We start from the raw sequence: 25,003 nt of genomic DNA on the forward strand, positions 1-25,003 counted from the left end.
CAGCCTCTCTGCCTCCTGGCCTCACTCCTCTCCAGTCCCCGCTTCTGTCTTGGCATCTGAACGGTGCTCTGCCATATTCTCTTCCTGTTCACTAAACTCTGCTACCTCTTCAGCTTCCACCACCGACAGTCTGCTCCTTCCACCTCTGACCACTCATTGTCATCCCACCCTGGCTCAGACCCTTCAATCTCTGGCAGTTCCTTTGGGGGTTCCTTGGCTGGTGCCTCCAGACGCTCCTCTGCATCCACCCCATCCATGACATTAATCTTTAACTTGCACTAGAACTCCACTTGGTGGCGCTGTGGATTAAACCACAGAGCCTAGGACTTGCTGATCAGAAGGTCGGCGGTTTGAATCCCCGTGATGGGGTGAGCTCCCGTTGTTCGGTCCCTGCTCCTGCCAACCTAGCAGTTTGAAAGCACATCAAAGTGCAAGTAGATAAATAGGTACCGCTCCGGCGGGAAGGTAAAACGGTGTTTCTGTGCACTGCTCTGGTTCGCCAGAAGCGGCTTAGTTATGCTGGCCACATGACCTGGAAGCTGTACGCCGGCTCCCTCAGCCAACAAAGCGAGATGAGTGCCGCAACCCCAGAGTCGGCCACAACTGGACCTAATGGTCAGCGGTCCCTTTACCCTTTACCTTTCGATCTCCACTTGGTGAATGTGTTTCTGCTAATCACTGAATGCCCAATCCACCAGGCACATTCTCTATCATGGAGGTGCGCCACATTCCCTCTGCTTCTTTTCTTGCTCAACTTAGCTTTGGCATGTTCCTTTTTTTCACTCCTGTGTTGTTTAAAGCCGCTTCAGCCCAAATGCTATAATATTCACACACTTGACTTTATTTTTTAAAGTGCCACCTCAGATTACAGTGCATAAACAATAAGAAGTCTAGACACTGTGTTAGTGTTTTATAAGTATTTAAAATATAAATATATAATAAAATAGTAAGTAAAAAATGCACCCCAAAAAATAACACCATAAATGTAGGATCTTGAAAAAGAGGTTTGATATTTCTAAAAATCTGTTGTGTTATGTAAATAGCTACCACAGACAATTAATATCTGCAATGGAATAATGAATGCATTTCGAAAGGTAAATTAGCAACTACCAATCTACTTGACAGGCATGTTATGTATGCATGACCTATGCAAAAGGTATACAGTGCCCTCTACTGACACTCTAGAAATTAATTCATTTACGGTGTGATTTTGTACATAGCTTAATTTTGTAAGGAAAGCAATCTAGTGCATCTGTTGCATTATAGGTACATCATGAGTATCTATAACCAGTACACAGGAAATCCTGTTGCTTCAGGGAATGCAGCTTGAACCAAAACAACTAAACCTGTGTCAACTGGTATTTTAATCCAAGTACTGAGGGCCTCAGACACAGGGGAAAAAGCAGCATGCACAAGGCATTCTACTGAAATGGAGAAACAATTTTTTAAGGCTACCATTCCAAACACACTTGCTAGGGTCTAAAGCACCAATGCGGCTTAATTCCAAGGAACCATATGCAGCTGGGTACTAGAAATCTCTACCAACTCTTAATTAGGCTGCAAATGGAACAGGAACATGGAATTTTCAGCATTCAGGCTGCAAACTTAGCTGAGAGTTAAGCCCCAATGAATTCAATGTGACTTCCTTCTGAGCAGACATGCACTGGACTGTCCTGCCAGTTAAAAACCTGCTTAGTTAATAATTCAGTTAGTAGTGTAAAAATAATGTGCTGTTGACACTTGTTGCACAAGACCATGAAGCCAATCTTTAGTGAACTAGTCTGTTCACTCAATTGATTTTTTTAAAGTGTTTGGATTGATTTTTAAAGGTGCCGATCCCAGATTAATTGGACAGCAGATATAACAACAACAACAACCATTTTAAATAGAAACATATAAAATCTGAGGGTGGCACCCATCATCTGAAATGAGGTATCCCATCTTGTGGGGAGATGCCTCCCTTAACATGGGACTCGCATATGCCTGCTATGATTTTTATAGATTTTTAAAAATATGTATATAAACACAGATCTTACTATCTATACACAACGCGTTCTCAGCAAATCATTTGGCGAACATTCCCATAACAAGTCACTTATTCTAATTTCTAATGCATTTCTAGTCATGGGATTTGGACCATAAAATGATGAAAAAACCTGGGAAAACCCAAGGAAAACCCCTGAAACTCTGCAGATGGCAAACAAGGAAGGAAAAAATGCTCTCTTATTTATCTTATCTCTCCCCCCACCCCCCCACCCCATGGTTTCTGGTGAAATGGCTGCTGCGAAGCAGCAAAACACAAAACAGTAAGGCTTGAGTTGCAGATAGGTAGCCGTGTTGGTCTGCCATAGTCAAAATAAAAAAATTCCTTCCAGTAGCACCTTAAAGTGTATCTGAAGAAGTGTGCATGCACACGAAAGCTCATACCAAGAACTAACTTAGTTGGTCTTTAAGGTGCTACTGGAAGGAATTTTTTCAGTAAGGCTTGGTTAAGGCTGCTTATTTGTTTACAGTACTAATTGCAGGTCCAGCTGTTTGGATATCTGCATCTGCAAGTGTGTACAGCAAGGTTTGTGGACTAATTTGTTGTGTTTGGATAAGTGAATTTTCATATGACAAAAGTTTGGGTAGTGAGAATTGTGTGCAGTTTTAATTTAATGATTGTTTTCCCCATGTTTTAAACAGTTCTTATTTTTATCTGAGTCTTTTTAGGGGGAAAGGTGGGGTGTAAATAAATTTTATATATACAGACACACATATCTCCAAGTGCTGTTAAATCGTATCTTTGTTAACTGCAATTGTTCAGGATTGTACCCCAAATAATATCAATCACCTTTACTAGCACTCTCTGAAAAATACTTCAAAAGATAGATGAAGATTAGGAAGATGATAACAATTCTTGCCATTCTGTTTTTTCGAGAGATCCCTCCTGTTTCTTCAGAAGATTGATGTCCCTCCCTTATGACCTTCTAATCTAAATGATGCACCTGAGTTTAGATCTCTACAGAGATAGTCACTCCTTGAAAGACATTTGCTGCCACCATGTGGCAATGCTTCCCCCATTCCTTTTCTTCCTTTTCTGTAGACTTCTATGGCATGATCTAAATTGCCAGCTGTTGAGTACATTAACAAGTGCCAATGAAACCTAACTGCAACATTTTTCTCCTTCTCTGAACATCCCACATAGGATATATTATATGTTTTTTGATTTGCATGGGGGCAGGGGAAGAGAATGGATACAGTTCAAATCATCTTGGCATGATAGACTAACTACAGAAAGGAGACTCTTTTTACTTTATCGTTTCTAAGCAAATACTTTTGAATAAATGCTGTCTGAATTTTTTACTTCCATACTAAGAGACACATGAAAGTACTAAGCCAGAAAGGAAGACTGGCTGATCACAAATGAGGAAGAAAAACTGGCTGTTTATCATAGTAATAATGAAAGAGTTTTTAGAAGAGCTCTGAAGCTTTAAATGCTAAGCCTAAAAGGAGCTTTCCTACAACATAAGGAGATATCCAACATAAAATAGTCTTATGTCACAGCTTAGATTTCATCATGATGTAGCTCTGGGCTGGTACACGTGCTTGAATGCAGAAGGTTCAATCCCTGGATTCTCCAGGTAAGGATGGAAAAAGATTCCTGTTTGGAACCCTGGAGAGCTGCTGGAAAAGATGAAACACTGCTGTCACTTGGTATAAGCCAGTTTTCTATGCTGAACTTTCACTGAGGACTCATTTGTAGCACAACCAATGACATGAGTTTCCTGTGTCTAGAGGGTATCTATTAAAAAACAGCAGTTATAGTTAGGGTTCCTAATTTGTTTTTTTTTTTTAAAAAAAAAAAGCCCAGCAACATCTACTGTGTCTTTAAAAGCAACTAGATCTACAGATCTGAGCAGGGCTAAGATGTTGGCTGGTCATTTCCACAAATCAAGTGGAAAGCTAGGCTGGGTTCTCTTCTGGCCCATTTGTAATTCCAGTTCCAGTAAACACAAAGAATGACACAGTACCTTCCCCATTTGTTTCAAATGCAGGAAACATTCTGAGCAAGCATCTCCTTTGTGTGCATGGAAAGTTTCTCGACACTGGAGATAGATGTGTGGTCCCTGCTCTCCCAGAGCTGTATGTGCTCCACCTACTTCCTCTCTAGTTTTGGATCAGATACATCATAGGAAAAGATGGTTTAGACAACAGCCCCTTGGGCTTTGCTGATCAGAAGATCACTGGTTCAAATCCACGCAACGGGGTGAGCTCCTGTTGCTCTGTCCTGGCTCCTGCCAACCTAGCAGTTTGAAAGCACGAAATGCAAGTAGATAAATAGATACTGCTCCGATGGGAAGGTAAATGGCGTTTCCGTGCGCTGTTCTGGTTTCGGTGTCCCGTTGCACCAGAAGTGATTTAGTCCTGCTGGCCACATGACCCAGAAAAACTGTGGACAAACTCCGGCTCCCTCGGACTGAAGCAAGATGAGCGTCACAACCCCATAGTTGCCTTTGACTGGGCTTGACCATCCAGGGGTCCTTTACCTTTTTTTTACATCATAGGAACAGGCATTTTAAGCAACAGTCAAAGGTACTGAAGCTATAATTCGGTATATGCTTTTTTGGGAATAAACCCTGATTAAATTAGTGAAATGTATCTGCATTGGATTGCAGTGTAGAAGTGTATTTTAAGAATAAAAATGCTGTGAATGAACGTCTCCTGGAGGCACCTAGCTGGCCGTTAATAATTAAACCTCCATGTCCCATAATCCCACAGAGTTTCACTGTGTATTGGTGAAAATGTGTGTGGCTGCGTAGCAGTGGAAACCTGTCAAATGCCAGCATCCGCTCTGCATCAGTAATAAGGATCGGCGGCTTACTGCTAGAATTGAAGGATGTCCCTGTCATTTAAAATCACCTTGGTAGCTGGGGAGAAACGAAGCCTGCTTTTTTGATGCCATTCAGTGCTAAAGAACTTTACAATAATGTCTGCTTCTGTTCCAGCAAAAAAGCCTGGAGTGCAGAGTACATTTGCAGAGAGTTTGGAGAGCATTGTGATGTTGAAAACTGTCAGATATGGATGTAATTGCCCAGGAGATCTCTGATACCGTTAAGGTATTCAGACAGATGCCTTTGTACAGTACAGAGCATTCTTCAGCTAGTTACTTTGGGGAATGGATCCAAATCAAGTGCACAGAGCAACTAGACTGAAACTCTTCCACATGCCTGAGGCCAGACACACTTGTATTTTGCAGTATTTAAGAACTTGCTTTAGCAGAGTGTTTTAAAATTAACCTTCCTCCTAGCCACTTGCAGACAATCTCTCTTTGCAGCAATTAATTCTTTGTAGCCTGTAGGCTTTGACTTCTACCGGAAAGAGTAACGTGCCCTCAAAACAAACACGACAAATTAATCACGAGGCTTTCAAATGAATTATCTCTGCATGATGGGAAAATTTACATTATAAAGTTGTCACAAGGCCAGTCAAAGTAAGGACTGCAAGTGTGCAAAAAAGAAGAGACCGGGAGGTCTGCCTGGTAAAGAAAGCTCAAGTACAATTGCTGTCACTGTCAGAGGCAGCACCAGCAGATTATCATATATCACCGATCGACAACATAGAATAGCTGCGTCCATCATGACCTGCTTGTGAATTATCAGATGCATCTATGTGGCCGCTGTGGTAGCAGGAGACAGAATGACAAGATGGCTGCGGCTATCTCCCATTTGTATCCCATCCTCTTTCCAAGGAGACAGGATGGCATGCATAAGATTATCTCATTTTGTCCTCACAACAACAAAATGCGGTAGGTTAGACTGAAAAGCAGTGAAAGTAATGGCACAACAGTCTATCCTCTTCCATTATAATCACACTGACTTTTTATGACCTTTGACAAGTTTTTTCTACCAGAACACCCCTTGATCCAAATGAAAATCCTCATCCACTTTGAGCTGCTATGGGAGCATTTCACCAGAGCTGGCCCAGCCATTAGGCAAGGTGAGGCAGAAGCCCCCTAGGCTGCATGCCTGTGAGTGCCCTGCCTGCCCCATGAGATCTCACCCAAAATTGGCAAGGTCTTGTCTGAATATGGCACCAATCCACTAGTGGTGGATGTGGCTTGGTGTGCAGCAGTGGCAGAGTAGGAGGGAGCACTTAGCTGGGGGGGGGGGGAGCAGCAGCGGCAGGGCAGGGCAGTTTCACGTCACATGACAAAACAGGATGTGCTGCCCCTGCAATTTAAATAATGGCTTTTCATCTGATTTACCCAATGAGTATGTTTGCACAAATTAACAATGTGAATACTTGTTGTTTGCCTGGCCTATGGAGACATGAACGTTGGTGGGGATTTCAACAGTTTGGTATCACTTTTGTATGTTTTTCTGATTTTAAATATTTCATATATTTATGTATTTTAGGATGTTGTTTATTACTGTATGCAAGGCATTTTTCCATCTTGTTGGCTGCTGCAGGCTCCCAGGGAGGAAGGGCAGCATAGAAATAAATCATTATGTAGTAGTAATGACAATAACAGCAGCATCTTAATAGTCACCCTATAACAGTTACACAACCCTGAGTTGCTTTCAAGGGAAGGCAGAATACAAACATGACAGAAAAGCAGCCTCAAGTTTTCTCACTTCTGGCAGACATACACATAAAGCCAGCAGAATATATATTTTTTGCGAAGTTAAACAGTCCCATCATAAAAGTAGTTTTTCCTCCCTCTGGCTTGCGTGGCCACAACCCCAGTCTATGCGTGACCTGGTACAAATGTGTCTAAGGCCAGCCCTGCATGGAAGTAAGCAAGGAGGCCACATGTCTTCTGTCTAGACTGAGGGAACTAGAAATAGCCCTGAAATATGTCATTTTCATCCTGTAATGACAGGTGAAAATCAAGAGGGTGTAACAAATAAAAGAGTGAGGAACTGGCAGGAGCATAATTATTTATGGAAACACAAGATGGTGCTGTTCAATTCATATACCTAATCTGCATTATTTTCTCCAGCCAATTATCAGAGCAAAGGCTGGTGGAAAATTTTTCTACATAACCACATCACAGTCAGAGGCAATATGCCTCTGAATACCAATTGCTGAGGAACATGAGTTGGGAGAGAGTTGCTGTCTCCATGTCCTACTTCTTGGCTTCCCATAGACATCTGGTTGATCACTGCAAGAACAGGAAGCTATACTAAGGAGGCCTTTGGTTTGACCCAGCAAGACTCTTCTCACGTTCTTATGAAACAGGTTCTTTTGCCCTGCAATTCCTCCATACAATGAATGCTGCAAGACCCATCCCTCCTCTCAGTCAATATGAATAGAAAAGGCATTTAACATATATAACTGAATAAACCATGTGTGCTGATGAGGAGACATTATTATCACTGAGGATCCAAATACACTGTAGGGTTGCCATATTTTCTTTTGGGGGGTGGGAATCAGGCAAGGAAAGTTGTTGAGCTTCTTTTGGGAAAGTTTCAAAAATTCAAACATACCACTTTAAACAGTCATGTTTTAAGTCTACTTTGTTAAAGCTGGTTTAACTATTCATCCATTTTTCCAGGAAACATAGGCTACAATATAGACAGTATTGAGAGTGACAGACCAATTGCCTACTTTGGTGTAATGTGGCTCCCCATGTTCTACATTCATTTCCTAAAAATGATATTCCCAATATACAGTTCTGCAAAACTGAAAACAGCTACTGGAATATACCTTTATCATGAAATGCAGTTCTTTCTTTTTTTACTCCTCCTATATATACAATACAGTTGTACCTCTGGTTGCGGATGAGATCTGTTCTGGAGCTCCAGTAGGATCCCGAGGTTTTCGCAACTGGAGGTGCCTGTTCTGCACATGTGTAGAGCACTTCTTGCCGCATGCATATCCCGAAGGATACGTAACCAGAGGTGCTCATAAGCAGAGGTACCACTGTACCACAAACCAAAAATAACAAGTGCCTGGGCTTGCTTTTCTCCTTCTTCTCCCAAACCCTTTCCCTTCTGTTCAATGTCTTTTAGATTATAATCTTGAGAACAGGAACTATCTTTTATTAAGGTCTTCATAAAATGCCCTGAGGGCATTTTTATTTATTTATTTATTTATTTATAAATAAATAATAATTTGTATAAACCTCCCACTCAGTTAAAATGTCAAGGCCCTGCACAGCAATATATGCAAGCACAATTAATCATAAAATACCATAAAAATACAGGGTAAAATGCTATGGCTTTAAAAAGCAGATTTGCCTTTTTGTTCACTGCATAATTCTTTCACAACCCCTGAGAATGTGAAAAGGAACAGCTTAATACATTCTAATAGAAGAGTTTACTTACTGAGCATGAGAAATACAATCATAGTTGGGTGCTGGATTTTGCATATTTCCTTCTTTTTGACTGCCAGCCTTTAAGTAACAGGATCTAATTTCCCCTTTAAAAAAAGAAGAAGCCACCGTCAGTTCAGTGGTGTAATTATTTGTTCACACACTGAATTTTAAGACTGTAAAATAAGAGAACTGGAAGGGAACATGTGGATCAATCCTCCTGCTGGAAGCACTGATCTTGCCCTAAGGTATCTTTGCCAGTGACCTGTACACTCCTTTAAGGTGGAATTTCATTACAATGACCCACGGCTGCAGCAGAGTCTTTTAAACACTCTGGGCTGCAAGCATGCTTTGATGCAAGTCATACCACAGCTGCCCACTACTCAGCTTCCTCCCATTTTATTTATATGGGGTGGGGGGCAAATTTCAGGCTTGTGGAATCTATTTTGTTGCTCAGATCCAGTAACCAGGGCTAGGTGAAAATGATATACACATCCAATAAATTATTCCCAGAATTTGTTTTGAGGAGCAGAACAAAATGGAGGTCACAATCCTTCCCCACTTCACTTTCCCCACTTTAGCAGTATTATTGAGGAGGATGGAGGAAAGTAATTTTGTGGTTGTTATTATTAAACAGAAATCTTTGCTTGTGTACTTCAAATCCAGAGATCTACCAGAAGATCCTGATCTACCTTCTGTCCACTCCAACAGACATTATAGGTTCTGAGAAAAAGGAAGGGGGAGTCTGCTGTGGTGAAGAAGCAGGAGTGATGCCTTGATGCTCTATTCAATCTGCTACTCCCTAATTCATCTAGACTTTGGCCGGGAAACCACCAAAGTCAGTGAAGCTCTGGAATCCACTTGCAGTGAGCGTTTGTCAACATTTCAGTGTTATACAGCTGTTAATTCATTTCCTTCCCCCAATTTGAATTAGAATGCCCACACCTGCCTGCATTTAAATAGCATATGAGAAGCAACTTCTGTCTTTCCCATTCATACCAGTAGGTATTCCCTCTTGGGAAACTCCAGTGTGGACAAGACCCAAGTTCTAGAATCCACTTGGCTTAGTGAGTCTGTGTGTATGTTTGGGGCTTATGAATACAGTGACCTAAGTGATCCGCCCAGAGTATGAATCCCTTCTGTATACAAGGCTGTGGATCTCATGCCCAGGTACTTATATAACTATCCTACAATCCAATAAATATTGAATGTATTTTGTAAAAAAATAAAGCAACCTTATTCATAGATACCTCTCCCTTTCTCCTAAGTTCTCTACGGAGCTTACCATTTTCATCTATGAAGACATGCATTGCATCCACAGACATCTCTTCTTGCATAGAAGCCTCAGGCCCACTTATGACTTGCAAGAGGGAACTATCTTGCTGTGAAGTAACGCGGTAAATGATCTGCCTTTGCCTGGTGCTCTGGTAACTAGGCACAAAAGCAAAATAGAGACACTGAAATTAATTATTCTCACTGTAAGCAACTGATATGAATCATTTCAGACACAGTCAATGAGGAGAAGAAACTTCTTACTGAGCAGTGAACTTGATAGGCTCTGGGGCAGTTGGATTAATACTACCAGAGTCTTGAGTTTGCATCTCTGGCTTATCCTGCTTTGAAGATCCATGTGCACTGTTTTTATCCATTTCTGGAGTTTCTTCCTTTTTCTCTGTTGTGCAGCCATCTAAAAAATAGAAAGGCTACTTATACAAGACACTGGAAATGTGTTGTTTTCATGCTTTCTCTTTTTGAGAGAGCAAGAGTATTTTTGATGAGGAGTGAGACACCCAAACTACGAAAACAACTACAGTCTGGCAGACAATTTTTCAAAATCATATAGTATTCAGAACAGGTTTGGGCAAGGATCTGTTTATGTCAGGTACCGTATTTTTCGCACCATAGGAGGCACCGGACAATAGGACGCACTTTGTTTTAGAGGGGGGAGAACAAGAAAAAAAAAATTCTCCCCCTCTCTGCCCAGCGCCCCTTCAGTGAAGCGGCAGGAGGCGCTGCACAGAGAGGGGGAGAACTTTCCCCCTCTTGTTTTCCCGCTCTAAAACAAGGTGCCGTTTAAGGTGCGTTCAGGCGGCTACCTTGGAAGCCTGGAGAGCGAGAGGGGTCGGTGTGCACTGACCCCTCTCACTCTCCAGGCTTCAGGTTCCTTTCGACCTGTTCTTTGGGGCTGGCGGGGGGGGGAGCCCACCACCAGCCCCAAAGAGGTCAGGGAGCAGCGGAAAGGCGCAGCGGAGAGGCTCCTGCCATAGCCGCGCGTCACCTCTCCAGCCGGGAGAGAGTCGCGGGGGGCTGCTTTAGCCCCGCGCGCGCTCTCCCGGCTGGGGAGGTGACGTGCGGCTATAGAGGCTCCTGCCATAGCTGCGTGTCACCTCTCCAGCTGGGAGAGGGTCGCGGGAGGCTGCTTTAGCCCCGCGTGCGCTCTCCTGGCTGGAGAGGTGACACGGGGCTGTAGAGGTTCCTGCCATAGCCGCGCATCACCTCTCCAGCTGGGAGAGGGTCGCGGGGCTATGGTGTCTTTGCTCCATAGGACGCACACACATTCCCCTTCATTTTTGAAGGGGAAAAAGTGCGTCCTATAGAGCGAAAAATACGGTAAGTTACCTGTGACCCTCAGATTAGTTTCATGTGAATGGGAAGGAGGGAGAAAAACAGCTGGGAAAGAGAAAAGTAACATGGCTTTTGAAAGGGGGAAAAAATTTTCCCCAATCCTGGTTTATAAACTTCTATATAGCACCATGTACATAGGTAGTGATGTAAAAGTAATAATATATATATATATATATATATATATATATATATATATATATATATATATATATGGTTAAAATCACCTGCCATCTTTTCCTTCATGCTTCCATGAATTTGTGTCAGTGGCAAAATGACCCATGATTAGAACCTGCAGGCAACGCTAACATAAATAAACACCCCCCTCATTTTTTTGCTTTCTGAATTTCACTTACACCGTAAGTGTAAGCGTATTTATTCAGGGCTTAGTGGGGCTGACTTCAGAGCAATCACAGCACAAGTTCCAGTACAAGGAGACACTGTGGTATAAGAGCCTATCCAAGGTACTAGCTAACACACCTCTCTGGCTGTGGCTTGACAAAGCAGCACAGGATTGCACTGTCTATTTCATGTAGTGTTTCAGAGACTTTGTACATCTATTTCCACCACAGGGGACTTCAAAACAGTTTACATATAACTGTAAAATATCCAACACAAATCATAACATGCAATGAAAACATCAATTACACAAACTGAGGATTTCTGTGTGTAACTCATTCGTATGTGGTTTAAGAATCTTCTGTATGGCACACAACAGCATATGGTACTCCATTTTCAGCTTTAAAAAACACCACACTTTGCATTCTGGACTATATATTGCTATCTGCTACCATCCCTTGACTGGCAAGTTGCTCTTAATGCAAGTGCTCAGAAATGCCTTAAGTGCAGAGATGGCTCATAATTTTGAAAGCATGCAGCATACCTCCAGTTATCCGCTTATCTTTTGCAGTCTCTGGTTTGCCATCAGACGCGGTTGCCTTTGAGGTGTTAATGGATTCCAGCAGCGAGACGAATTCCAAGAAATTAGATTCATTTGGCATCTGTCCTTCTTTAGCTTCCAGGTCAGATTTAGAGGTTGGCAAAAGCTTCTCTTTATCACTGACTGTCTCCGAGGAATTCTTACTTAAAAAAACATCAGTCCCGCTGTCCACACTGAGCACGCGAGCATGCCTTTTCTCATGAGCCGTTTTGTAAGAGGGTACGCCCAAATTCTGCTGCCCTTCTTTGGAATGTAAAGTCAGGACTTCTACGTTCTCAGAGGCATTCTCCGGGCAAGTGCTTACTTCTTCGTGATTATCCATTGGGTTGTCACCGTCCTCTTTTGCATTATTGTCCTGTTCGCCAGATTCATAGCCCGAACACTGGTTGGATGAGGCATCTACGTTTAAATTGTCTGGCGTTCTCAAACTTTCGCTCGCTTCTTGATAAGCCTGGCCTCCGCTGTCATCAGACAGTTCAAAGGTGATGACGGGGATTCTCATCATTTCACTGCTTTGCTTACTCTGCTGGTCTGCCATGACAACACCAGACTCTGGATCTGAGCTGGATCCAATTTCAGCCCCCAAAACTTGCAAATGTCGCGAGCCATCCAGGTCGGTGGTTGAGTTCTGGGTGCTACTCATGGTGATCACAATTTTAATCGGTTCGTGTAGTGTAAGCGGATCTCCAGAGAGAGAGTTGTCAATGAGAGCAACAGCTACCTCGCTCTCCGAATCGTCAAGGTGAACCTTCATGTCATCAAGGTAGGAACTTTCCAGAGGTCCATCCACTCCCTTGGCTGCCACGGTATTACATTGCAGGCAACTAGTGGTAGTGATGTCTTGAGCAGACGCATCCAGCACTTTTTCTCTCCGGAAACACTTTGGGTTGCTTAGATGCTCAGAAATGATGACTGAATTATCAGTGCTCCAAGACTCAAAGGAAATGCCAGCTTTTATAATGTCATACTGGGACAAGGAAAGATTTGGCAATTTCTTAACCACACCTTTATCAAGAGGCGTATCCTCCACTGCACTGTAACTAGAAAGCTGCACCTTCTCATCCTTTTCACTGGTTGCAGCGCTGATAAATGTCTCCATGGCATTTGGCTTCGCCACTATTGCTGATGTAGTAGAACTTGACATAAGTGCCATAGAAGCAGACAGAATATCTGCTTTGACACAGGGTGAGGTAGATGAAACCGGTAGGGCAGGCTGGTCTTCCAGAAGCATTACTCCTGATAAGAAGGGACACAAACACATGTGAAGTTCTGTCCAGAAAATCCCCACTAGTATCAATGGGGCAGTACACAACTAAGCCTTTAAGTCCTTTCAGTGGGGCATGAACATGCTCTCTAAACAAAGTATAAAAAGTAAACATTTACAAGTTATATAAAGTTCACTGCCACCATTTATTTTAGGAACATGCTCTAAACTCTGAGGTGTACAGTTTTTGGGGTGAAACACTTTTAACAATAGTAACAATAATAATAATAATTTATTATTTATACCCCGCCCATCTGGCTGGGCCTCCCCAGCCACTCTGGGCGGCTTCCATAGAAAACAGAAATACAGTAAAATATCACATGTTAAAAACTTCCCTGAACAGGGCTGCCTTAAGATGTCTTTTGAATGTCAGGTAGTTGTTTATCACTTTGACAAACATTATCTATAAGGTACCTTTCAGATCTTCAATCGTTTCTTGGGCTGGCAGCTCCTAAAAATGAAGCAAATGGATTATGTGTTCCATGTTATATTTAAAATGTGCATAATTTAAAACAGAGTACTTTAGCAAATCATAGTAAGTATAGCTTATATCCCACTTAAAATCAATGGCAAAAATAATAAAGACAGAATACAAGGATTGCACCCAATATCTCATAGATGTCTCAGGGTAAGCTATGTGATTACTCTACATTCAATGAAGGATGTGGTGGTGGTATTGCAACTAATCATTTTGTTCATAGTACATTTCACAAATTAAGAAAGTTTCTTTTCCTTTCAGATGTCAAGAGTCAGCAAGCAATACTTAAAAACACATACTAATAACTCTCACTGAATACTTGAAACCTGTAAATTGGAGAATATTGTTGCTGTTGTTATTTGAAATGTATCTGAATCATGAATCCATCTCAAAGCTCTACACAATTGCTACCCATGTGAGTCAGCTTCCCACTGAGGCCAACATTGGTGTCATCTACATGTACAGAACAGGAAAATGTAGCCAGGGATGCCCCCACACTGGTTTAATGGGTAAAACCTCACATCATATTTTTTTATTGCCACATTCTAGTGGGTCTGCTTCACACAGAGATGTGCAAACTAAAAAAGCTCCCCTATTGTCTTCTGCAACTAAGCAAGTGGACATGTTAGAGCCCCAGAAGAGGGAAGCAGGTGCTGGACTCACCCCAAATGACCCCCACCTCTCCTCCCATTCACTAACAGTCATTATCACTATCACAGTACTCAGCATTGATCACATCTTGGGACAAGGGGAGAGAACAAAAGAATTCTGAATCTTTAAATTTCCTTCTCCTTCTTTAGCATTTTTGGCCACTGAATGATTATTATTATTATTTCATATACTGCTTAATGCTAACATAGGGTTCTATACTTGTAAACCACTTGGAAGGCTACTACATCAGCATTAATAGAGACATCCAGAATTAAAATAATGGAATAAAATAAACCCATCAAAACATTAAAATATAGACATCCACAAATAAAATATGCATTTCAATTAATACACAGTAATTAAAACAGGATCTTTTCAAATGTGCATTGGTAATGATGACCAGAACCAGATGTTACTGGAGCTACTGTATATGAGTATCACCAAATACACCGGCCCCACCATTCCCCCTTCCCTGTCATGTGTACAGCAGTAAAACAAAATGGATGGCCTGGCACCACAACACTCTGAATTTCCCTGCCCAGCTTCACTAGCTGCTGCTTGCAGGGATGGCAAACCTTGGAACACAATGACATCCCATCTTTTTTTCTGATTTGATATTTTATTAAGGATTTTCTTGTTTTACAGAAGTAAGTGTAGTGCCTCGTATTTTTCTCCCATCTTGCATTTTGCTTTGCTAGGCAAAGGAGATGGTATGCTACTATTTTTACAGTAAAACCCATAGTACATTTTTGATAGTCAGAGAAACCCAGTGGCATATGTAGAGTGAACAACATTGCGGAAAAAGGTTTACTAACCAGGACTCCTGAAGAGTGATGAGAGAGTATGGCCTGCACTTTTACACTGCTGTGGATAGTTGGTGTTGAACCATTACGCTTGAGCTCTTCAAATGCACAACTGTCCCCAATGTTATTGCTATTCAAAAACAATAAAGAACAAAGAATTCAGGGATGACTTTTTCTCACAATGACCATCACCAGTCCTGTTCCAAATATATGTGCAAATCAGCCTGTCAGAAAATTGGCAGTCAATCAGTAATTCTGCTGGGATTAATCTACCTCCCTTCCCTCTCCTAAACAGCTGCTTGGCACCATCCATAATTTTCTGACAAAGGCAGGAAGCCTATTTGCTCACAGTAAATTATTTGCATGCAGAAGCTTGTTTCCCTACATGTACGCCTCCTCATTATTTCAGAGGGCACCAAGGATAACCTTACACTGTGAGGAAGAAAACTTGCCTGAGATTCATATGCCGAACTGCATTGTCTCTTCTACCTTCTTTATTTTGCTTTCCTTCCTTCCATGAGACCTTTTGTTGAATCACTTCTCCTTTGTCAAACATAAGATGCAGGCGATAACTGACCACTTTGATGATCGTGAAAAGCACAGTCACAGAACTACAGTAGACAAAGGCTGTGATGGCATTGGGAGGGAATGCCTAAACATAAGAATAACAAAGAGTTAATGCAACTGATCCATTGGTTTGCCAGTAGATTTCATTTACTTGCAGTGTGACAATTTAAATTTGTAACAAGACTGATTATTATTGATAACCCTGCTAATGTTCTCCTAACCACTATACAATACTATTGGCATTTACATGGTGCTTTTCCTAAGTGCTTGAAATGTAATTTTTACAACAACCCTGTAAGGCAGTGGTGGATAACCTGTGGCCTTCCAGATGATGTTGGACTCCAACTCCCATCATCACTGGCCACTGGCCATTCTGGCTGGGACTGATGGGACCTGGAGTCCCAATAGCATCTGGAGCAGTTATGGCGTGTGATACCCCTGTTGTAAAGTATAGTAACATTGCTAATCATTTTCATTTTACAGATGTAGGAGGAGCAATGAGGCTGATGAGATTTTACTTTGCCTAAGACCATTCAGTGGCTGATATGAGACATGGAGCATTTCTTCAGACTGGCAAGAGATACAACAATTGCAGATACTTTGGTCAGGATCCAAAGAGCCACTCAGCACTTAGTCCAGGGCTGGGGAAGCTTTGGCCAACAAGACATTGCTGAACTACAACTCCCATCAGCCCCAGCAAGCAAAACTGATGTCCAGGGATTATGAGAGTTGCAGTCCAGCAACCCAAAGGTTCCCACACCCGACACACTCGATAGCAGAACAAAATCAAAAGAGAGAATAAGCCTTGGGAAATATAGGAGCATAATAGATGAATATATTACTGGCATATTGTTAAAATGCAGATGATAATAGTTTTATTAGAGCACCAGCTGGGAGAAGGATCGTCCCTAGAGTTTTCTCATAGGACACCTTCTGAATCCCCATAATCCTTCTCTCTCTTCCCCATGCCGCGCTGCCTCCACCTGCCCACCGGGACTTCCCGGGGTTGAGCGGAAGCCCTGCTTTCTCCGGGCCCACATCCCGGGCGCAGGAAGGGAGCTGCGGGACCGCCTGCCCGCACAGAACCTGGCTCGGACGTTGTCCCCGGGGCTCTGGGCCTCTCCCTCCCCGCCGGCTCCCTCCTCACCAGGTGCATCGCCATCGGCAGCAGGAGAAGGAAAAGCCACAAATAGAGGTGGCAGCTGTTGGTGAACTTGCTCTGCTCCGGATCGTGGTACCAGCCTCCGGTGAGCGCCGCCCACACGCCCTGCCGGAGCAGCTGCACGGCTTGGGACACCATGGCCGACCCCGGAAGCCGCCGCCGCCGCCGCCGCCTCACTCTCCTGGTCGGTGCTGGTCCCGGCCGCCACCGCCGCCGAGATGCTGCCTGGAGCCGGCCGCCAGGACCTCCATGCCGGATGCTAGAAGGATTTTCCCATCATGCTCCGCGGCGCCCTCTATGCCAGCGGTCCCTGAGATGGGAAGCTCCGCCCACCACGCCTTTCCCAGGACGTGGCCGCTCAGACGCCCGAGGGATTCCCACGCTGGGCGCGCAGCTCCTTTCTGCCCGTTTTCTCCTTTGCCTTTCTCCTCTGCGTCCTACCCTCCTGCCGCTCATCGGTTCTCCATGGCTGGACTCCCCATCTCTCCGCTTGGGAAGATTTCACTCCAGACCCCTGAACTGTAGTTTGGTAAGGGGTCTGGGAAGAGGAGCTCCGTGAGGGCGAACTACAGCTCCCAGGATTCTTGGGCGCCACGCTGCCTTTCCTTCTTCGGTTCCTCCCCAGTTTAGTTTCCAGGGGGCAACCGATGTCGTTCACCCCTCCATTCCTAGCGCAGTCTTTCCCCCGCCTCTTCCCAATGAGGATCGGTAGCTTTGCCCTAACTTTAGCTGGGGCTGAATTGCAAGCGCTGCCGTCCCTGATCATTGGTCTTGCTGGCCGGGAATGGTGGGTGATTGTAAGTCCAATGGAATCTGGGGACCCGGGAGTAGGAGAAGGGTGGCCTCTTTCTGCTAAATACGTTTACGAATCTATCCAAATAAAAAGATAAATATTATTTAGAATGCAAGCTTGCCTCTGCGTGACGCTTACTATGAAGCATCTCAAGGTTGCGCTGAATGTGTACTGTGGACGCAGTGCAAAGCAGACGTGAGCATTCCAGCCAGAGAAAGCTTTATGTGCTTCACAATATATCCACTAGGGGGTGCGATAGGAGAACTTTTCTATATACAGTACCTGCAAAAACAGTTTTGAAAGGAAGATAGAAATTCTATTTTATTGCTTCTCCCGCTTATGTATTTTGACACACAACTTTTACCACTGCTTTCAAAATAACTCACAATATGTAAGTGATTTAACTATTTTCTTTACTGCTGTGTTGACTTTTGGGGAATGCTCAGTTTTATTGTTAAGACATTTTCCCTTGTTAGTTTTTCATCTTCACAAGAATTCTTTCCCTTCATCCCATCATCAATGTGACTGCTTCACCTTCCCACTTTCTCCATGGTCTTTTATCCCAACTCTCTCCTAGGTCTTGGAATGGCCTATCTCTGCCCCTTGCCACCCCCTACCCCCACAGACACACACTTATGCCCTCCTCTCCTCTCCCCTGCCCAAGCCTCTGCTCCTCTGGTTTCCCCAGATGTAGTGAATGCCTGTTACCATGTGTAATATAATATACTACAATGATTACATGAGAGTATTTATGGAAATACAGTCTTTCAATGTCCATAGACTTTGCAAGATTCAGCCTAGACATTTTCAAGCAATTCATCTAAAATATTATTTAATAGTGAACGTTTGATCACTTTTCATCACTTTAACTTATCTTCATCTGCTGAAATAAAAAGGATCTGCCCATTGTGTGGGCTGACATGGATGGATTTTTTTTTTTATTTTTTTTACATTATCAGAGATCACAAATTAGAATAGTTTTGTCTTTCACTACATCAGAGTAAATAAATAAAAAGAGGGGAGGAATGGCAGCCCATGTAAACTCCCAGCCCATTTACAGTGTGTGACAGCAAGTCTGAAATTTCACACAGCCACTTCTGACCAAACGACCATGCACCCAAGTCAAATTCACCTTGGATAAATTCTCAAGAGGTGCTAAAACCCACCTCTTACAATCCTAAACAACAACAAAAAACAGTTCAAGGAAGGGGACAAATGGAGTTTATCGCCCAGCCCAGCAGATGGAATGGCATCTCTCTCCTTCCCTTTTGCAACCTGACAGTTGTAGGAGTGAAGGAATCAAATATACTAGATAATTTGGGGGCTAAGGGACAATGAGCCCTGCACATTTTGCTTGCAAGTGGGCTGTTACTGGACCAATTTGAATACAGCTCTAGACATACAATATATATAAGCCCAAATTCATGACGGCAGGAACGTCATAATTCTAGACGGTTTCATTTTGAAAGCAGAACTGCTGTTCAAGCAGAATTGCAGCTTCTTTGGCTTTAATTCACCCTCCTCAAGCATCCATTCAGTTTCAACCAGCTCCCTATTAGCATTACTCTGGAGGCCAGGACAAGGCTCCTCTGTACTAAGCAGCTTAACAAGAAACCTCAAGATAATAATGTCTCAATGAACTCAAAAGATAATTGTACCTGGCAGCATTGAACATTTTCTCTGTGGCTGGCAGAATTTCCTGCCAACATGCTCCTCCTACATGAATTGGACTCCAGAGAATACATAATTTATTTTAGTCTCTGCAGACTGATGGCAAGTGGTTCGTTTTTAGCGTTTGCTCTCTTGATGGGTTAATTGAACTGGCTGTCAGTGGCTGATATATGTTTATTTTATGCTGACTTGGGCTTTATTGCTGAATGGTTGCTGGGTTGGCTTTATTATATTTGTTGTGTTTTTAAACTTGTTTTACACTGTCATTGTATGTTGCTTAGTAAATCTTTTTATTATTATGTGACTGGCAAATGCAAATAATAAATAAATGCTGCCAAGCCAAGGAAGTTTCCCTGGAGGTTCCTAACATCTTCCTTTTTCCTTGAAAACAATGCTATGGTTCTATAGTTCCTTCTAGATATCACCCCTAAAAGTGGCATTACTATTCAATATTTTTTTCAAAGCACCCCCAAATCTTGCACATACAACAGTGGCCTGGAAGCATCATTAAGGCTGCAATCTTATGCTCACTTACTTGGCAATAAAAAGTCAATAGGACTTACTTCTGACTAGACATATATTTGAAATATCTGATATTATTATTATTATTTAATCAATAATTTATCCCAAGATCCCAGGGAGATGTACAACATTAAAAACATTATTTTACATAGCATAATAATAAAAAGCAATAAAACAACCACAGAAAAACATCATAATAGAAGTCCCCCCTACTTTAAAAAGGCCATAGATTGTTTAATGGATGAAGGCCTGGGCAAGGAAGAATGTAACCTCAATAAGTGACCTAGGAGTAAACAATACACAGATCCAGAGTGGAGTCCCTAAGACGATTCAATGGCCCCTTGTATGCCTCCTTCCGGCAACTCCTGCAGGCTTGCGTCCCAGAGAGATCACTTCGGTGCTGTTATCACAGCAGTTTGACTTCACCCCCAGAGGCATACTCCATTGTCTCTCCAGACAGCCTGATGCCAACAAGCCCCACTGAACGCAACAGTTCCAAAAAAATTCTCAGGCTATAAAGAGGGATTGTTGGGAAGGAGGTAAAGAAAGTATCAGATGAGATAGACAGTGGTTCCACTTCCTGATCTTCATTCCAGGTTCATTAGTGGGGAAGCTGTAGCGCCTGCTTTGCATGAAAAAGGTCAGTGGCTCAATTCCCAGCATCTCCAGGCTTACTTCATGTGTCCTATGCAATTGTGTAGCAAGTATCAGCAGCTACACAATCTAGTGAGCGCAGATCCTTATCATGAATCTTACTTACATATTCTGTTGAAAAATATCGGGTATGTGCCTTTATTCTGTTTTGTATATTCTGCTTTATTTTACAATGTGTATGCAGGTAGCTCAGTTTTGTTACCATTCATCTGTTGCATGCCTTGTATCTTATTTCCAGCTGATGAAGACTACAGTGGTACCTCGGGTTAAGAACTTAATTCGTTCTGGAGCTTCATTCTTAACCTGAAACTGTTCATAACCTGAGGTACCACTTTAGCTAATGGGGCCTCCTGCTGCCGCCGCCACCGTGCGATTTCTGTTCTTATCCTGAAGCAAAGTTCTTAACCCGAGGTACTATTTCTGGGTTAGCGGAGTCTGTAACCTGAAGCGCCTGTAACCTGAAGTGTCTGTAACCCAAGGTATTATGAAACAGTAGCATCATTCCGGAGACACTGTCCTTTTGATGTTTTTGAGACGTCTTCCACTGAAACTTTTGAAAAACTATTGAGAAACTTTACTTTTGAAACTTTTGAGATGTCTTCTGTTGATACTTTTGAAAGACTATTGAGAGACTGTCCTTAGACATCTCTTTTGAACACACGGCTTGACAGTCCTCACTCTGTTATATTGTATATAAGAACTTTGATTGGCTTACTCCTATAATTTGAATGACATCATTATTTTATTATATATTTTCTATGAACTATTAGCCTACATGTTCTGTTTGTATTGTTGTGATTAGTTCTTATTGCAACACAGGGGTTTGTTTCTAACTCAATATACGGCAGATTTCTGTGTACTCGGGTCAGAGGTGTAGGCACAACCTCAATATGGGGCAGCGATTTTACTAGGTTTGCTAGTAAATAAGCCTTGCTCTGTTTCAGATCAGGCATTCATGCCACCAAAGACTGTGCTGCCTAACATGCTCTGCCTAGAATTGTGTCTGGGTATAAAGTGGTCTCAAAACACGGGCAGCTTACAGGAATTGGGCCAAAGCGATTAAAGTGCCCATGCCCCTGGGATACTATCGCTTACGAAGTGCTCTAGCATATTCTTTCTCTTTCTGGGCACTGTAGTTTGCTCAGGATTGCTGGGGATTGTAACTTAGTGGGAGATAAACTACAGTGCCCAGAATTCGTTGGAGGGAAGGAATGTGCTTTGAACGTGCTTTAAAAGTATATACAAACACGCCCCCCCATCTCTCTCTGTACAGCAGAGCAACATAGGAGAGATCCTGACCCCTGTCATGTGCAAGGCTGTTGAAAACAAGCTACCATGTATTATGATGCCTCGCCCTAGTCTGGAGAGGCAGGAAGTACAGGATTCCAGTCGAGGCAGGAGGCAAAGTGGGGCTTTGGGGGTGAAAGTGAGCGTCCATTTCACCCTGAAGTTCCTCAGAGCAGGATAGCTTAGTCGGTAGAGCGTGCAACTCCTTTATCTCAGTGTCGTGGGTGGGTCAAGCCCCACGCTGGGCAAAGGATTCCTGTATTACACGGGGTTGGACTAGATGACCCTCGGGGTCCCTTCCAACTCTACAATTCTATGAGTCTATGAAATAGGTTTACAGGAGTTTCCTGCTGCTGCGCCCCCCCATCCCATCCCATCCCATTTCTTCGTCTCCTGCGCGCGCGCACCCGAGGGGAGCCCTTGCTCAGCAGCCCCCATCCACTGGAGGTCCAGCCTTCCGGGTTTCAGGCGAAGAGCGAGCCTTGATGCCGGCGCTCTGGTTCCAGCGCCCGCCCGCCCGCCCCCCGGCCCTCCTGGCGCCCTTTCCTCTCCCGAAGAGGCTGCTTGGTCTCTGTCGCGCGCGCGCGCCGCTCGCTCCCGCCGCTCCTGCGCCGGGCGAAGGGCAAGAGCAGCCCCAGACACCTGCCCGGCTTGGCTCTCCGACCTGCGCCCAGAACCTGGCCCCTGCGTCACGTGGCTGGGGCCAGCCAATCGGGGGCCAGCCAGGAGGTTTCTTTTTTTTTCTCGGGAGCAGCCGCTGTCGGAGAAGGAGTTTGGCTGGGAGAGTTGCTCTTTCGCCGCTCCGTGTCGCGCGCCCTCGCCCGCCTCTCTCGGCGTTGCTGCTTTGAGGGGGCCACGCCGCTCGCCCCCTCCCCGGACCTCCGTTTCCCGCCTTAGCTGCCGGAGGCGGGCCGCTTTACCTGTTGCTTCAGCCGCCGCCCCGCGCGTCCCTTTGCCTTCCTTCTCCTCACCTGGCCCCTCCTGCCTTCCCTGGGAGACCCCGGAGCGCGCTCGCCTTTTGCCCTTCCGGTCAAGCCTTTTCGCTCTTTCTCTTCCCTTCTTCCGGCCTGCCTTGTCCCCGAACCTCTCTGCTTCCCGTCCCCAGTCTGTGGACCAGAGACCTTTCCACTTCCTCCCTTGCTTGGGCGCCTTCCGCTGAGCCCCCACAGCCTCCTAGCTTAGGCTTCCTGGACTGTGAAAACCTCCCACTCCCCACCTAGTTCTTTCATTCATTTTCTCCTCCTTATGACCCTTTCTCTGACTCCCCCCCCCATCCTCTGCCCACCTCCACACTCCAACTTCCTGCCCTTGCGCTTCCAATGCCTCTGCTGCTCCCTTCTAGCTTGCTCCACTTCCTCTGCCATCACATTCCTGCCCAGTTGAAGCGTTGAGGGGGATGGTCTTCTTCCAGAGGCTTCCCTGACTGTTCCCAATGCTGAGGCCAAAGTGGATGAGATCTGGGCCCCCGCCTTGACCATGGCCTTGGTGAGCTCCGAGGGAGCGGCTGAAGGGACCTCGTTGACCACTGGCCGTACCTCCTGCCCGCTCTGGACCGTGCTCTATGACTACGAGGCCTCCGGGGAAGATGAGCTGAGCCTGCGACGAGGGGAAGTGGTGGAAGTTCTCTCTAAAGATGCGGCGGTCTCCGGAGATGACGGCTGGTGGGCTGGCAAAATCCGCCACCGCCTCGGTATCTTCCCAGCCAACTATGTGACCTACCAGCCGGGACGCTACCAACATCCTCCGCTGGGATTGCTGGAAAAGTCTGGGCATGAAGCCCAAGCCCAAGCTATGGGCGATGGGCATCCTGTCAGTGGTGAAGACCATTTGGGTTCTCTAGAAGAGATTAACTTCCAGCATCTGGAACTGCAGGAGATCATTGGAGTTGGGGGCTTTGGCAAAGTTTATAAAGCAAAATGGAAGGGCCAAGAAGTGGCGGTGAAAGCAGCGCGGCAGGACCCAGATGAGGACATCAAGGCCACGGCAGAGAGTGTGAGGCAGGAGGCAAAGTTGTTCTCCATGCTGAAACATCCCAACATTATTGAGCTTCATGGTGTAAGTTTGCAGGAGCCCAACCTCTGCCTGGTCATGGAATATGCTAAGGGAGGACCCCTCAACAGAGCTCTGTCAGGGGCCTCTCCCTCCACCAGTGGGAGTCATTGGGGCCGTCGGATACCTCCTCATATACTGGTCAACTGGGCCGTGCAGATAGCTCGCGGGATGCTTTACTTGCATGAAGAAGCCTTAGTATCCATCCTTCATAGAGACCTCAAGTCAAGCAACAGTAAGTACAGTGTTCAAATAGTTTAAAAACTGAGTGAGACAAGTTACAAATTCCTTTCCATTTTTAAATGTTGCAATCCCGAACAGCACTGTGAGAAACATTGTTTTTAAACAATGTGGTGTTCTAAGTGAAGGCAATGAAATAATTTTTTTGTAAGACCTGGATTTGGCAATGCCACAATGAAGCTCTAACCTCTTGAGTCAAGTTGGATAAAAGAGTCAAGTCTCAAAAGCAAAAGTTAGACTCGAGGCATTTGTACTGGGATTTGAAATCAGTACTTTTTCTTTTCCTATTCAGAATCTGCCTTTCAATTATTCTATGTTACAAGATAATCCAGTTCTGTTCCTTTTCTGTTGTCGCAACACCATTGTAGATGCACAAGCTGTTCAGTTTTTAGCTGTGTTTGCATTCTTAGAAAACCTGAGCAGCCTCTTAAAGAAAAAGGGTTTGGGTGACATTTTTCTACTGATATTTTGGTTTCAGCATTGTTGATTATAAAAACAACAAAAGCATTTGTTTGTTTGTTTTAGGAGTTATATTTAGACTAGGGCTATTGCTTATATACACTACCTGGCTTGTAAATATTGAAAATCTAAAATAGTAATGCTGCTCAAATCTGTGGGCTGTTGTTGTTTGGTGCCATTTTGTTAAATCTGGGAGGAAGCAATCTTACTTCACCAATAGCTTATTATTGTTTCCAGGTGCCTGAGGTGTTTAATGTCATAATTTGAAGGGCAGTAAGTGTGCAGAACTGCCATAAAAAAGTGTTTCATTGTCTTTACCTGTCCTTGTGTACCACGTCAGATGGGTGGGGTACAAATAATAAACTGCTGCTGCTACCGATTATTATTATTAATGTGGATTGTGAGGATGAAGGATCCCATTGCTTTTCAAGTGGAAAAGAGAGGGGGAATTTCTTATTCTCAAAATATCCTGTTGCAACACGTAGAATAAGCAATGGTGGAATAGTTTGAAAATTCAAAATGAGTGAAGAAAGCTTCCATGT

At 44.0% G+C, this 25,003-nt stretch overlaps 2 protein-coding genes across 3 annotated transcripts in view; one reads left to right on the plus strand and one right to left on the minus strand.

The window, feature by feature from the left end:
• The window catches only part of PCNX2 (pecanex 2), a 120,803-nt gene extending 103,193 nt beyond the window's left edge, over nucleotides 1-17,610 (minus strand). The window contains exons 1-8 of the mRNA XM_081186251.1: nucleotides 16,772-17,610; nucleotides 15,510-15,709; nucleotides 15,070-15,187; nucleotides 13,540-13,576; nucleotides 11,805-13,097; nucleotides 9,836-9,986; nucleotides 9,585-9,730; nucleotides 8,313-8,406 (exon numbers count right to left, since the gene is read on the minus strand). Coding sequence (XP_081042377.1) covers nucleotides 8,313-8,406; nucleotides 9,585-9,730; nucleotides 9,836-9,986; nucleotides 11,805-13,097; nucleotides 13,540-13,576; nucleotides 15,070-15,187; nucleotides 15,510-15,709; nucleotides 16,772-16,924 — 2,192 coding nt within the window. The 5' untranslated portion in view covers nucleotides 16,925-17,610. The remainder of the gene's footprint in view (nucleotides 1-8,312; nucleotides 8,407-9,584; nucleotides 9,731-9,835; nucleotides 9,987-11,804; nucleotides 13,098-13,539; nucleotides 13,577-15,069; nucleotides 15,188-15,509; nucleotides 15,710-16,771) is intronic.
• Nucleotides 17,611-22,377: 4,767 nt separating this feature from the next.
• The window catches only part of MAP3K21 (mitogen-activated protein kinase kinase kinase 21), a 36,821-nt gene continuing 34,195 nt past the window's right edge, over nucleotides 22,378-25,003 (plus strand). The window contains exon 1 of one of the 2 annotated variants that reach the window (XM_081186205.1): nucleotides 22,378-23,997. In XM_081186205.1, coding sequence (XP_081042331.1) covers nucleotides 23,190-23,997 — 808 coding nt within the window. In that variant the 5' untranslated portion in view covers nucleotides 22,378-23,189. The remainder of the gene's footprint in view (nucleotides 23,998-25,003) is intronic. The other variant, XM_081186206.1, reaches the window with a different exon arrangement.

This window comes from Podarcis bocagei (genome assembly GCF_964188305.1).
Source record: "Podarcis bocagei genome assembly, chromosome: 3".
In the NCBI taxonomy this organism is placed as follows: domain Eukaryota; kingdom Metazoa; phylum Chordata; class Lepidosauria; order Squamata; family Lacertidae; genus Podarcis; species Podarcis bocagei.